At 36.6% G+C, this 14,251-nt stretch overlaps 2 protein-coding genes across 2 annotated transcripts; one reads left to right on the top strand and one right to left on the bottom strand.

Moving 5' to 3' along the window:
* The first annotated feature begins 4,685 nt into the window (after window positions 1–4,685).
* Window positions 4,686–7,984, top strand: LOC143546991 (uncharacterized). The gene is made up of 2 exons (XM_077038522.1): window positions 4,686–4,813; window positions 5,984–7,984. Exon 2 carries the CDS (start codon window positions 6,092–6,094, stop codon window positions 7,982–7,984), a length of 1,893 nt encoding a protein of 630 aa, XP_076894637.1. The 5' UTR covers window positions 4,686–4,813; window positions 5,984–6,091.
* A 1,555-nt stretch (window positions 7,985–9,539) lies between these two features.
* On the bottom strand, window positions 9,540–13,947 carry LOC143547000 (F-box only protein 6-like). Its single transcript, XM_077038526.1, has 2 exons — window positions 13,714–13,947; window positions 9,540–10,855 (listed from the first exon to the last, which is right to left on the bottom strand). The coding sequence occupies exons 1-2, from the start codon at window positions 13,812–13,814 to the stop codon at window positions 9,646–9,648; spliced, it is 1,311 nt and encodes a 436-aa protein (XP_076894641.1). The 5' UTR covers window positions 13,815–13,947; the 3' UTR covers window positions 9,540–9,645.
* Between the last annotated feature and the right edge of the window lie 304 nt (window positions 13,948–14,251).

Genomic DNA, 14,251 nt, shown 5'->3' with positions numbered 1-14,251 from the left:
GGGAAGAAACTTATCAAGTGGTAACTAATCGCTATTTAAAACTTGACATCAACGACATGAGAGATCAACACATGACATAGATTGACAAATCACCAACATTAACTAAGTTACAACCAATTAAGTGTTGTTGGCATTTTCCCATGTAACTAAACAATCGTCAACTAGCATGCTCTAGTTGTTAATATTGACATTGTTTCAACTTAAAAGTTGTGATTGTTCTATTTACTATAAAAGGAAAATCTTTAGTTTAGTTATAACTATGTTTCTATACACAAACTATACACGATTAAGAAAGGCTATCTAGAACATTTGAAATTACGAAACCTGCAAGTTAATTTATATTTTATATAAGCTATTATATTATTATGTAATTACTATAAATAAACCTTGTATATGTGACAACAAAAATAATAAAACCTATATCTTTCTCTAATGAAGTCAATATTTGTGTAACTTCATGAATTAAATAACATAAGGGTTTTACGTAATTACAAATTTCAAATTTTACAATACTAATTATACATTTACACACATTCATAATGTAATTTAAATATAGGTATAATCCAATTAAGTCAAGATTAAGTGACACTCTTTTGGTCACAATTTTGCTATTATGCAAAGTTGGTTTTGTTTGTTACTTACACATAAAACTTTACCGCATTTGTTAATGTGTTGGGTACATGTTCACTATACGGTTAAAAATGATATATTTTCACAAACATGTAGAGGTGTTCATGGTTTGAATGTTTTTACGCATCTCATCAAATGAAGTATCCCTAAATATATAAGGATATGTTTTTTTAAACAACTCATGAAGGATCATCTCATAACTTTTATAACAACTAGCAGTTACGTTGGACGTCTACAAACCGTCGCATCAGTGACACATCATATTCTAAATTTTCTCAAAAACCTTCACTTTCTTGCACAACACCAAACCTACACGAGGCACAAACTCTATTAAAAAAATCATCAAAATTATATATATAATGTGTGCATGTGTGTGTGTGTGTGTGAGAGAGAGAGAGAGAGGGTGTGCCACATCAGATGAACGGGAACCCACAAACCTTAGGTTGTGGATGCTCTATCACTTAAATCTTGAAATAAATTTAAGAAGAGATAGTTAGATTTAGTAAGAAAATATTACAATATCAAACTTGAATTAAGATTGCTATTTTTGCTAGTATGAAGTAGCAAGATGGAGAAACACCTGGAGCCATTGTTTATTCCACCATAACCCATAGTTAATGTTTAATTACACTAACTAATTAAATTCACGTTTTTATTTAAGCATCAATCAAAAACATTACTATTTTTGTTTTTCAAGTCTTATTCATTCTATATTAAAGCATACAAAAGTCAAGACGGGTAAACCCAATAGGTAACATAATTAACACTCTTATATTAAATTAAACATTAAATCTATTATGGTTAAAAGTTAAGAGACAAACAAACACACACACTTTCGTAGAAATTTGTACAAGTGATTTAATATAATTAATATCGTCTTTCACGTTTACTAAATTTGTAAGATTATTATTATAAAGTTTATTAAGTAAAAAACAAGAAATCACATGAAAGTCAAGACTCTCGAGCGTAGACATACACACACTTGAATGTTGCTCGATGCTCATAAACAAACGTATTGTGTAGGTAAGTCAACGTTCATTAGGGCCGCCTCCGAGATTTTAGATGTTCCATACAAGAGTGTATGAAAAAACTAGGTCACTATATATAAGTTTTTTAATTGATCAACGATAATTGTGATTACAATAAACAAAACAAAGTTATTGTGAATTAACTACGCTTATATTTATAATTATAAAGATGGGTTTAAGTTACTTATAATGTAATAAAGGCCTAATATCTTACTGATTTAATATATATTTAAAATTTTGGGGCTCTACCTAGAATGAGCCTTAGAAGGTGTATGCCCTTCCAAACGGCCCTGCCATTCAAGATGCATTCCTTGCCGTTGTTTTGCTTTTTTGCTAACGTGTTTTATAAAGTGCAGACGTGTTAATGTCGCTCGATGCTCCTTGACACGCATATTGCGTTGGTATGTCACCACTCATACATGCATACTTTGCCGTTGTCTTGCTTTCTATTAACATGTTTTATAAAGTGTCGACATTTGAATGTCGTTACACCTAAACACGCATATTGTGTTGGCGTGTCACAGTTCATAGATGCATACTTAGCCGTTGCCTTGCATTCAGTTAACGTGTTATATTAAACAAGTTATAATATTCGATAAATAAAACGATTGATAAAATAAAAAAAAATGAGAAAGGACCGGATGTCAATTCTTGTGATGGTGGCTATAATGCAAAAGTGTGAGTAGTGATGCTTATTTTCTTATATATTTATGTATGGGGCCAAACATGAAAGCAACTACCCATCTTGAAGCTAAGTACATTTTGCTTTAAATATAGGGGATTACTTGCATCATCATCAATATTACTCCCTCCGTCCCTTTATAAGTGTCATAGTTTGATTTTTCAAGTCTTTCTTGTTTAATTTCGACTGTAAATATTTTTGTTCGTGTCATATAATACTTGATGAAAATTATATCAATGTAAAATACATTTAAAATCCAATCCATTCATATATTTTACATCAATTATTATATAACACAAACAAAAATATTATCGATCAAAATTAAACAAGAAAGACTTAAAAAATCAAATTAGGACACTTATAATGGGACGGAGGGAGTATTCAATAATATGACAAAAACCCTAAAATTGTCGTTTTCAAATAATTGTTCATGGGCTACAAACGGTGCAAACAATAATAAAAGTGAATAAAGAAGGCAAGATGATTTGTGGGATGATGCTAACTTATAATGTTTATTATTTGTTTTTCGCGTGTTTTTATCGTTCAAGTTCTTAAATATGAGTAAGCGTATATTTGAATAATATTACGATGTAAAAGCTATCGATAAACTATTGATTACGTACGCTAGAAATAGATTTTGTGTTGTTTAAGTTTGGATCTTAACACACAAAAATAATCAATTAAACAGTTATTGTAAAATAAGGTGTCAAGGACTTAAGAGACACTAATTAAGTATATGATTATGAGTTAAAAATACATATTTTCACTTGATTGGTAGGCATCCAACAATAACAAGATGATACAGAGATTTCATTCTTCTTCTATAAATTTTTTTCATTACAATTACATTAAACATAACATTTACAATAAAACCATAATGATCAGAAGTAACAAGAACAGTGTATATAACTAGGAGCAGATCCATGAATTTATTTTAATTGTTTTTAGATTCTCTAACTCCAACTACATAGAACTGGACACAAAAAATTGTGGGTCGTTTCGCAAGTGTAACCTACGCATTTACCTATCACACTAGGTTCGAGTGTTTTCAACACGCAGTGTATTTAAAAAAATACTTTTTTACATGATTCAACTGTACTGTATATACAAAAAAATAAAATAAAATAGAAAAAACTAATTAAAAAGTGGGTAAATAAATAGCAATACTGTATTTACAAAATTTTGATCAAACAATTTTTGTTAAACTGATCAAAAGATAAACCAAGAGAACTTTGAGTCAATATAATCAAAATTTATTTTATGTTTAGTAGGTTTCAAGAATTAGAAGACCCCCTAAATAATCTTGTTCATAAATTGGGCTCAGGATGCATTACTATGGTCTATGGGTGCTTAAACCTTGGGTTACTCAATTTTTTTCAAAAACAAAATTTCATTTTTATTGGGCCTATTAATGGTTTATATTGTTATGCATGAATAATGGACTTTTCACCTTTAGCTAGCAATTCTTAGTCCAAAAACAATAGGCTTCAACTTCTTGTGCTGTGCCTGTCTAATTATAATTTGTTAGCGTTTCAGACCATTAAGTTTTATTTTGATTTGATTCGAGAATAATAATTTTGATATACCAAAATGTTTATATTGAACATTATTTTGCTCATGCATCCATAATCACACCAACGAACAAATTTCAAGTGAACTATTAACTTTATGTTTACATGTCATTTATCTAGTACAAACTGAACCTAATTTGTTATTTGTTAAAAACCAGAGTATACACGCAAAATAAAATTAACACATAAAATTATAAGATTCTGGCACGGCACCACACGGTAAGTTAACGTGTTAACCATTAGCGGTGAGAAAAAAAACAAGTTAACCGAACTAACCTGAACAGAACCGATTTGAAACCGATTATGTAGAAACCGGGTTGGAATCGATTGAAACCATAGGTTCGGACATGGCTTGTAATTTCTCCCCCGAAACCGGCCAAAATTTGGTTTGGGTTGAAACCGGCTAGGTTTGGTCAACAAAGTCAAAACCGGTTTCTTCACCAGGATACGATCAGTTTCGGTTCAGTTTTGACCGATTTTTTGCCAGCTTCGGTTCGGTTAACCGGTTTCGATGGAGAAAATTACAATCCAGGTCCAAACGGCGAACCTACAATTTCAATCGATTCCAAACCAGTTTCTACATAATCATTTTCAAATCAGTTCGATTTTCAGGTCGGTTATATTACCCGGTTTTTTGACCCACCTCTACTATTAAGTATTAACCATGCCTAGAAACCAAAGTTAGAAAGCTTGAGTTAAAAACTTAACCATGGTTGGTTAAGTTAGGGTTAAGATGCACAAACTTATGACGGTAGATATATTATACATACAACTTGCATAAATAATATTCTTCTTTGATCTTTTGTGTTCGAGTAAAATAAAAAAGGGGCCAAATATTATTATTATTCTTCTCGAACAACATGATGATAATAATTCGAATTCAACAAATGTTTACGCTTCAGGTTCGCATTCACTCTGATTTCCATTTCCACTATCATCTGCATGTTGATTTGATTGTTAATTTGGATTCAATTGGTAGTGGTTAGGGTTTCTGTTGTACGGATGTTAATAATAATAATAATAATAATATGATCGATGATGTTAATGCTTGTAGATCGATGAGTTAACAAACCCTAGGCTTTGTGTGTGATGCTAATTTGTTGAGTTAATTGTTAGTTTGTTGAATTTGTTATATGTGATTAATTAATTAGGATAAGGTTTTGTGTAAATTAGGTTATGAAAGGCTTATAGCTTGTGGAATCAATTTGTGTGATTTGATATATATTTTTTTAATATGGCGTTTTGACTATGTGGTAAGCTATTAGGCCTTCCGAGCACCGGTACTTGAGTTCAAGCCCTGAGACGGAATTTTAACCGTTCATTATTAGTTTGACACTTTTAGTTTCTATATGTTATTTTTGAAGCATTAAATCCTCTATGGGGGTGCTTGGCCTAGCTTTTTTAACAAAGGTTATAGTTTTTTTAGCTTTTGTTTACTAAATAAGCTTAACTTGGTGTTTGGTTTAGCTTTTTAAGCGTATGCCTATTAGCTTATATAAGCTCATTTGGAGAAGCTTATTTCAAGATGGTTTTTTAGCTTATTTAAAGAAGTTTATTTGTGTAAGGGTGTAAGTTACTCATTTGTCCTCAAATGGTGGTGGATTAGTAATTATTGGAGCAACTTAATGGTGGATATAACAACTTATTAAGATGCATAATTAACATGTAGAATATAAGCTAATCCAAACACTTAAAAAGAGCTTATCAAATAACAGAAAATAAGCTATAAGATACTTTAAAATATAAGCATAAACGAAAAATTAAAAGCTAGGCCAAACACCTCATATATGTTAAATAAAGTTGCTGATTTGTTGAATTGTTTGGTGAATTAATTGTTATTTTTTTGAATTTGTTGGTGCTTTTTGGTTTTTGATTAATTATATAAGGTTTTTTTTTATGTAAATTAGGTTTTGGTTTGTCGAATTGAAGTCACTTAACACTTATAGTTTGTGGAATCAATGTGTGTGATTTTCTGTTTTTTTTTCCATTTAACTCACCCCATTTACGTATATTATATATTACCATAATTTTGAACCAAGTTTCTAATCTAGCGCAATTGTATTGCTTTGAAGGTCGAATGAAGAAGCACAAAAGTTACCAATTCAATTAAGTATATAATCTTGGTGCTGACGTAGCATATCTAGTATTATTCATCCAAGTGGCAAAAAATAAAGTAAAAGATGGAGTGCAATAGAGATGAAGCTAAACGGGCGAAAGAAATTGCTGAGATTAAGTTTTCCAATAAAGACATTACAGGGGCAAAAAATTTCGCATTGAAAGCCCAAAATCTGTACCCTGAGCTTGATGGTATTTCTCAAATGATATCAACTTTGGATATTTATATCGCTGCAGAAAATAAAACAAATAACGAGTCAGATTTTTATGGGATACTTGGCGTAAGCCCATCGGCCGATGATGATACTGTGAGGAAACATTACAGAAAACTAGCTTTATTTCTTCATCCAGATAAGAATAAATCTGTAGGGGCTGATGGGGTATTTAAATATATTTCGGAAGCATGGAGTTTGCTTTCTGATAGAACCAAACGAACCGCGTATGATCAGAGGCGGAAAAACGGCGGTACGGTGGCACCACCGTCAGCTGGACAGAACGGGTTTTACAATTTCACCAGAGGTACAAGTACAACTGCTGGAGCAAAAGCTACTAGTAGTACCGCGAAAGATCATAAACCAAAGACTCAGAAAACGTTCTGGACGGTTTGTCATGGGTGTAAAATGCAATATGAGTATTTGAGAATGTATCTACATCAAAACCTTTTGTGCCCTAACTGTCACGAGCCGTTTTTAGCAATGGAAACCGCACCACCGTTTACCAAAGTTTCTACTAAAGGTTTCAAAAATCAAAAACTCAAAAACATGGCTGGGAAGCATAGGTCAACGAGTCAAAGCTTTCAGTGGGCCCCGTTTTCGAAGACGGGTACTCCTGCTTCGTCTTCTCAAGCTGCAACCATGGTCCAACTCGTGTATGAGAAAGTCAAAAGAGAGAGAGAAGAAGCTCAAGCGGCTATTAAACGAGAGGAAGCGTTAAAAAGGAAAAAGATTTCGAAACGCGCTAAATACTCGTCATCTGGGCTGAAGACAAATCGAGGGGAAATTGATGCCGGTAAAGGTGTATCTGATGTCGACGTTCAATCGCGGTTAGTTAAAAAGGCAAGGAATGAAATCAAGAAAAAATTGCAAGAATGGAAATCGGAAACTGGTCAAACCGTGGTCAACACTAGTGAACAAAAAGAAGAAGAAACATGTGTTGACTTGGTGAACGGATTGTCAACAAAGGGTCCAATCGAGCCACTTGTACTCGATGTCCTGGATCCCGACTTTCATAATTTTGATCGGGAAAGATGCGAAACGTGTTTTAAAGAAGGCGAAGTATGGGCCGCGTATGATGATGACGACGGTATGCCAAGGCATTACGCGATAATTGAAAAGGTCAACTTTGTTGACCCATTTAAGATAAAGGTACGCTGGCTTAACTTCCAAACTAATAATGAGTTGGATTCAATATTCGGATTTTCAAAACCGTTAGGTTTTGGTGAGTTCAAAACGGGCAAACACGAGACGGTTACGGTTACTAATTATTTCTCACACAAGGTTAGTTTTACTAAAACGGAAAACGGGTTTTTACAAATTTACCCTCGGAAAGGCGAAGTGTGGGCTTTATACAGAAACTGGTCACCTGAATGGAATGATGAAACACCGAACGAAGTAAAACATATATATGAAATTGTCGAAGTTGACGAGTACGATGAAGAATCGGGTTTTATGGTTACTCAACTTGTGAAAGTTGCGGGATTTAAAACAGTTTTTCACAGGCAGATAAACGTTAACGAAGTGAGGGTAATTCCGGAAAGTGAAATATTCCGGTTTTCTCATCAAATTCCTTCTCACTTCTTGACCGGTCAAGAATCAGCCAATGCTGTCAAAGGTTGTCGGGAACTCGATCCAGCAGCTACCCCTAATGAGTTTCTTCAAGTTATAGCAGATTTGCAAGAATCAGAGGACATAGAATTTGATGATGTCAGCGGTGTAGGGGATGATGAAGCAGCGGTTTAATCAGAAATTAAGGAAGTGGTGAATGTCGAAGATTTTTGAGGTGAGATTTGCAGAGATAGATAGATGATGTCAGCGGGCACGATGATGAGTCGGCAGTTTTAGCAGGGATAAATAGATAGATGAAGAAAATGGCGGTGTTGAGATGGAAGAGGCGAGTGCGCATTAAGCAGTTGGACACTGTGCATAATAGTTTGTCCGCGGTAACTGCTGATGTTCTTTAATTATTATACCGGATATATATTCTGATTACATTGTTTAAATTTGACTTTGTGATTCGGGGTCAAAGTGTCGGCGATGAATACAGGATGAATGGATGTTATTAGTATTTTAGTTTTAATTTGATTTAATGAAATTTAGTTGTTTCCAATATCCTGAATTTAGTTGTTTCTATGCAGCTGGTTGTTTTCATGGTTTTGTGTTATGATATTCTTTATTTAGAAATATGTTTTTATATACATCTTTATAAAATTACAAAAATTCATATTTACTGAATAAAATAAATCATTTATACTTGAGGATAGACGTGCACAAATCGGGTATTTAAAAAACCCGGAACCGGTTAACAAAAGTCAAACCAGGTTCGGGTAGGAACCGGTTCCGGGTATAGTCGGGTATTTGACCGAGTTTTGACCGGTTCCGGGTCGGGTTTTGACCGGTTCCTCCGGGTTTTTTCCTGGTTTTTTACCGGTTCCTCCGGGTTTTTTCCACCGGTTCCGGGTGGGTTCCGGTTCCGGGTACGTCTCCGAGGAGAAATCCTATACCTGGTCCTACCAGCGGGTAGGGTATGGGTAAGAACCGGTTCCGGGTCGGTTCCGGAACCGGTTATTTTGTGCACATCTACGAGGAGTATAGATTCATAAGAAACCAACTGTTATTACTTATTACCAGGGGTGAGATGGGTCAAACTCGGACTGGCATGAGACCGAGACTGATGGGTTGGTCGGGTCGGTTGGTAGGATGGGTCGAACCAGCCTGAAAACTGTTTTGACTCTTTAATAGGTCTGGTAGGGTTAGAACGCTGATGTTTGGACTGTTGAAATATACTCGAATATCTTTCAAATGCAAGCACGCGACCATTGTCCATTGAAGTTGTGACTAAACGGTATGACCGTTAAGGCTGAGCTTAGGTTAGCGGTTTGGGTTCAGCTGAACTTTATTTGACTCTCACAGGGGTTGGTGTTTGGTTTTGAAGCTTCTTTTTGATACACATATATATGCGCTTCTAAAACCTTTTAGGCTCTGCAGTCTGCACTGCTACATGTGAGATTTTACTGGGTATGTTTGTTTATTCTATCGTACGTAAAGCTCTTAGTCTACATTTTTAAGACCTAACCACCTAGGATGTCACACCTTCTAAAACCAACATATTTACCGGTCCAGTTGGCGCAACAACGACCTTTCTTCCATATTGTCATTATATTTGTAAACAATCTAATTAACTTTTTATTTAGATTCTACTTTCGGTTTATGTTTGAAAGACATTGTAGGACTAGAGGAATAAAACAATATTGGTATTACACATACGGGTCTTATTACAAAAATAATGAAACACGGTTAACATTACCCAAGCGGGTCGGGTCGGGCTGGGCTATTGCAGAAAAGGTTTAAACCTATAATCTTCAACAACCCTACTAAACTATACTACACGTGAAACAAAAGACTTAAGCCTTTGCGGTCAGACAAGGATGAAATGCAGTCCCACAAGTGACCCATTGTCGTTTCCGACTATGTGGAAACACACAATTGGGAACCTTAAACCACTCCTTTCGAGCCATATCATAACCGACCAACCGGTTCATCGTTTTAGACCGAAGCGATAACATAAGCAATGTTTTGTTACCCAAACAAGACATCTTAATGGGCTTTCCATAAAACTCTAAGCACCATACATTTGGCATTCTGTCAACCTCCTTCCACAACAGAGTCATCTTCTGAAGCTCCCATATGCAAACACACGTGGCGGCGTTCTTCGTCAGCAACCCCGCCAACATTATTCTGCCGCCACACTCCGCCAGCGTGTGCTCCCGTAAGTGGACAGGGGTTGGAACCCGGAACTGTTTCCAAATCCCCGTTTCCATGTCATACGACACTATCCCATCAGGATCCGACCTTAGGAAATACATACACCCCGATACACTCACACCCTGTGACCTGTAGTTTAACGACAATGGCACGTTAATACACGCAGGCATGCCACCCGGGCTCGTCCATGTATCGTTTCCAGAATCATATATTTCATACCAACCGTTCGACCTGACCGACATAATCCGGTAGAACCCGCTTGATTTCTCTACGGTCATCCCAACAACCACTCTTGACCAGACGTTGACCGGACCGGATCTAGCCCGTAACTCACGGGAAGACCGGGTCAACGGGTTACACATGTAAAAGCTTCTATGATTAACGTCTATTAAACACACGAGCCCGCCTGCAGAGGCAACAGGTAAGACTATCGTATCTGTGGGGACCACGGGTGCGGTCGGGTGGTGCCATTTTTTTAAAACCGGGTCGTACAAGGCTCCCGTGTTGACATTTTCAAGTGTCCCAGTGTAGAACCACGGTTGGGGTCGAGTGAGTTGACTGCATTGAACTGAGAAGCTGTTGGAAGTCAAGATCGAGTTCCATTTCTGGCAAACGGATCTGAACCGAAAAAAGGTTGCAACCGGGAGTCGGGCGAGTAGAGTTTCGTACAAGTCTTCTGGGAATTCTTTCCAGATTTCAGGTTCCATAGGCTCACTTGGATCAGATTCTTTTCGGGCCCGTTTAGATGGTGGGCCAATCTGGGGCTCTAACATCTTAAACTTTTCAGTCATTACAAGATTGTGGTAATCATCTTCTGATGGATTATCTTCAAGGTTTATATCACACCATCTACAAAGAAAATAAAGTTTATGATGAGTATTAAAATAATTAAGATATCATGTAATCAGGTTGACTTATACAACTTTAAGATGTTTGTCAATAACTACAAATCTAGAATCTAGATGATTGATGTATTCGGATCATAAAATGGAATTCTTTTAGTTCTAATAAAAGAATAAAGCTCGTATAGGCTTCAATATAAAGCTCGTTGAGCCTTAACGAGCCTGGAAACGAGCGACTCGAAATTTGATTGATAAAAACCTCGAAACAAGCCTGAGCCTCAAATAAGCTCATTTAGTTATCGACCCAAGCTCGAGCCTTTATGTGTAGATCGTTTAGGCTTAACAAGCCTAGTGTATTCTTATGTTTTTTAAAATCTTTATTAAAACTTTTACGTATTAATTTCACACCTTACAACCGAGCTCGAGCCGAGCTTAGGCTCGTTTAAAGTTTTTTTCAAAGTATATAAAAATAAATCAAAATGTATATAAGCTAATGAATAAATAATAAACAAGCCGAGCCTGAGTCTTAGCTTGAAAAAACGGCTCACTAGCTTGAAAAAAAGTGCCCAAAATGACCCGAGCTCTCGCTCTCGAAACGACATAAATAAGCGGTCTACGAATAGCAATTGAACCTAATTTGAACAAATTCTGATCTTATAAGACCACCCGTAGTGGTGGCTTTGGCCCTAGCGTTGTGAAGAAAAACGCGGGGGGTACACCCCCCCCCCTGCGTTATGTTGATTTCCATTTTGTGTGCGTTGTATATAAAACGCTGAGGAATGGCACGTAAATCAAAATTTAACCGTTTTTTTTAAACCATTTGACCGTTGGATAATTAAAAAAAAAATTATTTCCTATATATTAAACCTTCATTCCCAATCAAACCTCATCAAATTTATATAAATTCTCTTTCAACTCTATAAAAATTCCTTTACACCAAATTCACTATATATGGATCCTCCATCTATATATAAACAGTTTTTCGGGCCCGACCAACAAGCCGAGGACGTGGAGGAGGAACAGGCGGTTACGAGTGCGATTATGCTCGCGACACAGTATATGAGTTCCGTTACGGGTGCGATTAGCTCTCCACCCCCCGTTTCAACAAGAGCATATATCGAACGAGATCGTGCCGAAGCCAACAACCGGTTGATGGCGGATTCCTTCTGCGACACGCCGAGATACAAGAACCCGAAGACCTTTAGGCGCCGTTTTCGGATGTCTAAAAATTTATTTATGCGCATCACCAATGATTTGGAGCGTGAGTTTGATTACTTTAAGCAAAAGCCTGACGCTCGAGGGACGCTAGGATTCACGGCTATTCAGAAGGTTACGTCAGCCGTGCGCGTGCTCGCCTACGGAAACACGACCGACATCAACGACGATTATTTAAAGATGGCCGAAAAAACAACCCGGGACACCTTGGAGTTTTTGTTACGGTACGTTTTGTTTTTTTTTTTAAATAGTTTATCACTTGTTTATTGTGATCATTTATTTTACAAAATTTTGTAAAATATAGGAATATTTAAACTATATGGACCACATTATCTGAGAGAGCCCAACGTTAACGATCTACAACGTCTTTACGAGGCACATACAAGGGTGCATGGTTTCCCCGACATGATAGGAAGTGTAGATTGCATACATTGGGAATGGGCTAATTGTCCAACTGCATGGCGAGGTCAATTTACACGAGGTGACCAAAAGGGACCAACGGTCAGCCTTCAAGCGATCGCTTCATACGACCTTTGGATTTGGTAGGCATTCTTTGGTGTTCCCGGTTCCAACAATGACATAACCGTCTTAGAGCTGTCTCCTGTGATGGAGAGTTATGGAGAGTTACATATCTGGGACCGTTCCCGTCGCTTCGTTTTGGGCTAACGATAACTTCTACGATCATGGGTACTATCTGGGTGATGGAATATATCCAGAGTTCGCGATAATTGTTAAAACATTCAGAGACCCGATGGATGAAAAAAGACAGTATTTTAAGAAAGTGCAAGAGTCTGCGAGAAAGGATATCGAGAGGTGTTTTGGTGTTCTTCAACAACGATGGCATTATGTTAAAAATCCTTGTCGTCTGTGGTCTTTAGAAAGAATGAGATGTGCTATGTATGCGTGTATCATAATGCATAACATGATCATCGAGGACGAGGGAAGAGCAATATGTCCAACTTTCATACCGGACCCGGATCTACCACGGACTCCGGCAAGTATGGAGCAACGACTCGAAAACTCGGATTCCGTGCGGTCAAGAGAGATACATAACGCACTAAAGGAGGATTTGGTCCAACATCTTTGGATGTATCGGCCCCTGCCTGGTGAAAACGATGATCAAAACGAGGGTAACAATGAAGACGATGATGAAGACAACGACGACGATGGCGAAGACGATGAAAACGACGACGAGGACGATGACGAAGAGGGCGAAGACGACGACGACGACAACAACGACGAATAGTTTTTTTTTATGTTCTTGTAATATTTATTTAATAAAATATTATTGTTATTTGATTATTCTTATTAAAAATTAAAAAAAAAACAAAAACTGTAAAAGTGACTGGGCGCCACGTGGCGCATAACCCCTGGATGTAGAGAGTTATGACTACAGCCTGTTTTTGTACAAAACCATAACTCTGACCGGGCGCCAAGTGGCGCGTAACCCCTGGACGTGGAACTTTATGACTACACATGGTCTAATCCTTCAACCGAACTAATCGAATAATATATCGATAGCAACAATTGAATAGACAAATTTTAAACCGTAATATTATAATATCACAAATCATACAAATATATAGATAACAGTAGACAAATCAATCGATCTAAAGTACAGCAGCAAGGGGCAAAATAGTAATTAATTACCTGTAATTCCAAACTTCTAGTGGTTGTTGGAGTATCGTCAACGGCGGAGTGGCGTAGAGGTTTTGTTGAAATTGAAATTGGGAGATGAGATGCTTTAACATTTAACATGTCAGACACATATAGCAGCATTTGTTCTTACTATTATTATTAGATATCTTCTTCTTCATCTTCATAATAATAATACTAATAATGATGATGAATGATAGCTAGCCCCACCTCCACCTGCTTTCTCTTCAACAAACTTTCTTTCTTTCTCTCACTCCGTGTGTATCTATATGTTGTATATATCTGTTTGTTCCTGTGAGAGAACAAGAAGTTTTGGTAATTTTTTTTAACAGTCAAACGAATCCTTTTAATGAGTTGCTGGTTAAACTGTAAAAGTACAATATAGGAATCCAGTAAAAACACTAGTTTAAGGCTAACACTCGTTTAGAGAAACGACATTACGGTGAGATAAAACTGTGACAGTTCAATGATTCAAGTAGTGAAAGCCACCTATTTGCCTAGTCTCTCGTCATCTACCAGGGCCGGCCTTAGA

The sequence above is a fragment of the Bidens hawaiensis genome, unplaced genomic scaffold (assembly GCF_021521415.1).
Source record: "Bidens hawaiensis isolate Kalapana, Puna unplaced genomic scaffold, B.hawaiensis_p1.1 tig00014542_1, whole genome shotgun sequence".
NCBI lineage: Eukaryota > Viridiplantae > Streptophyta > Magnoliopsida > Asterales > Asteraceae > Bidens > Bidens hawaiensis.
This window is presented reverse-complemented; position numbering and strand designations above follow the sequence as displayed.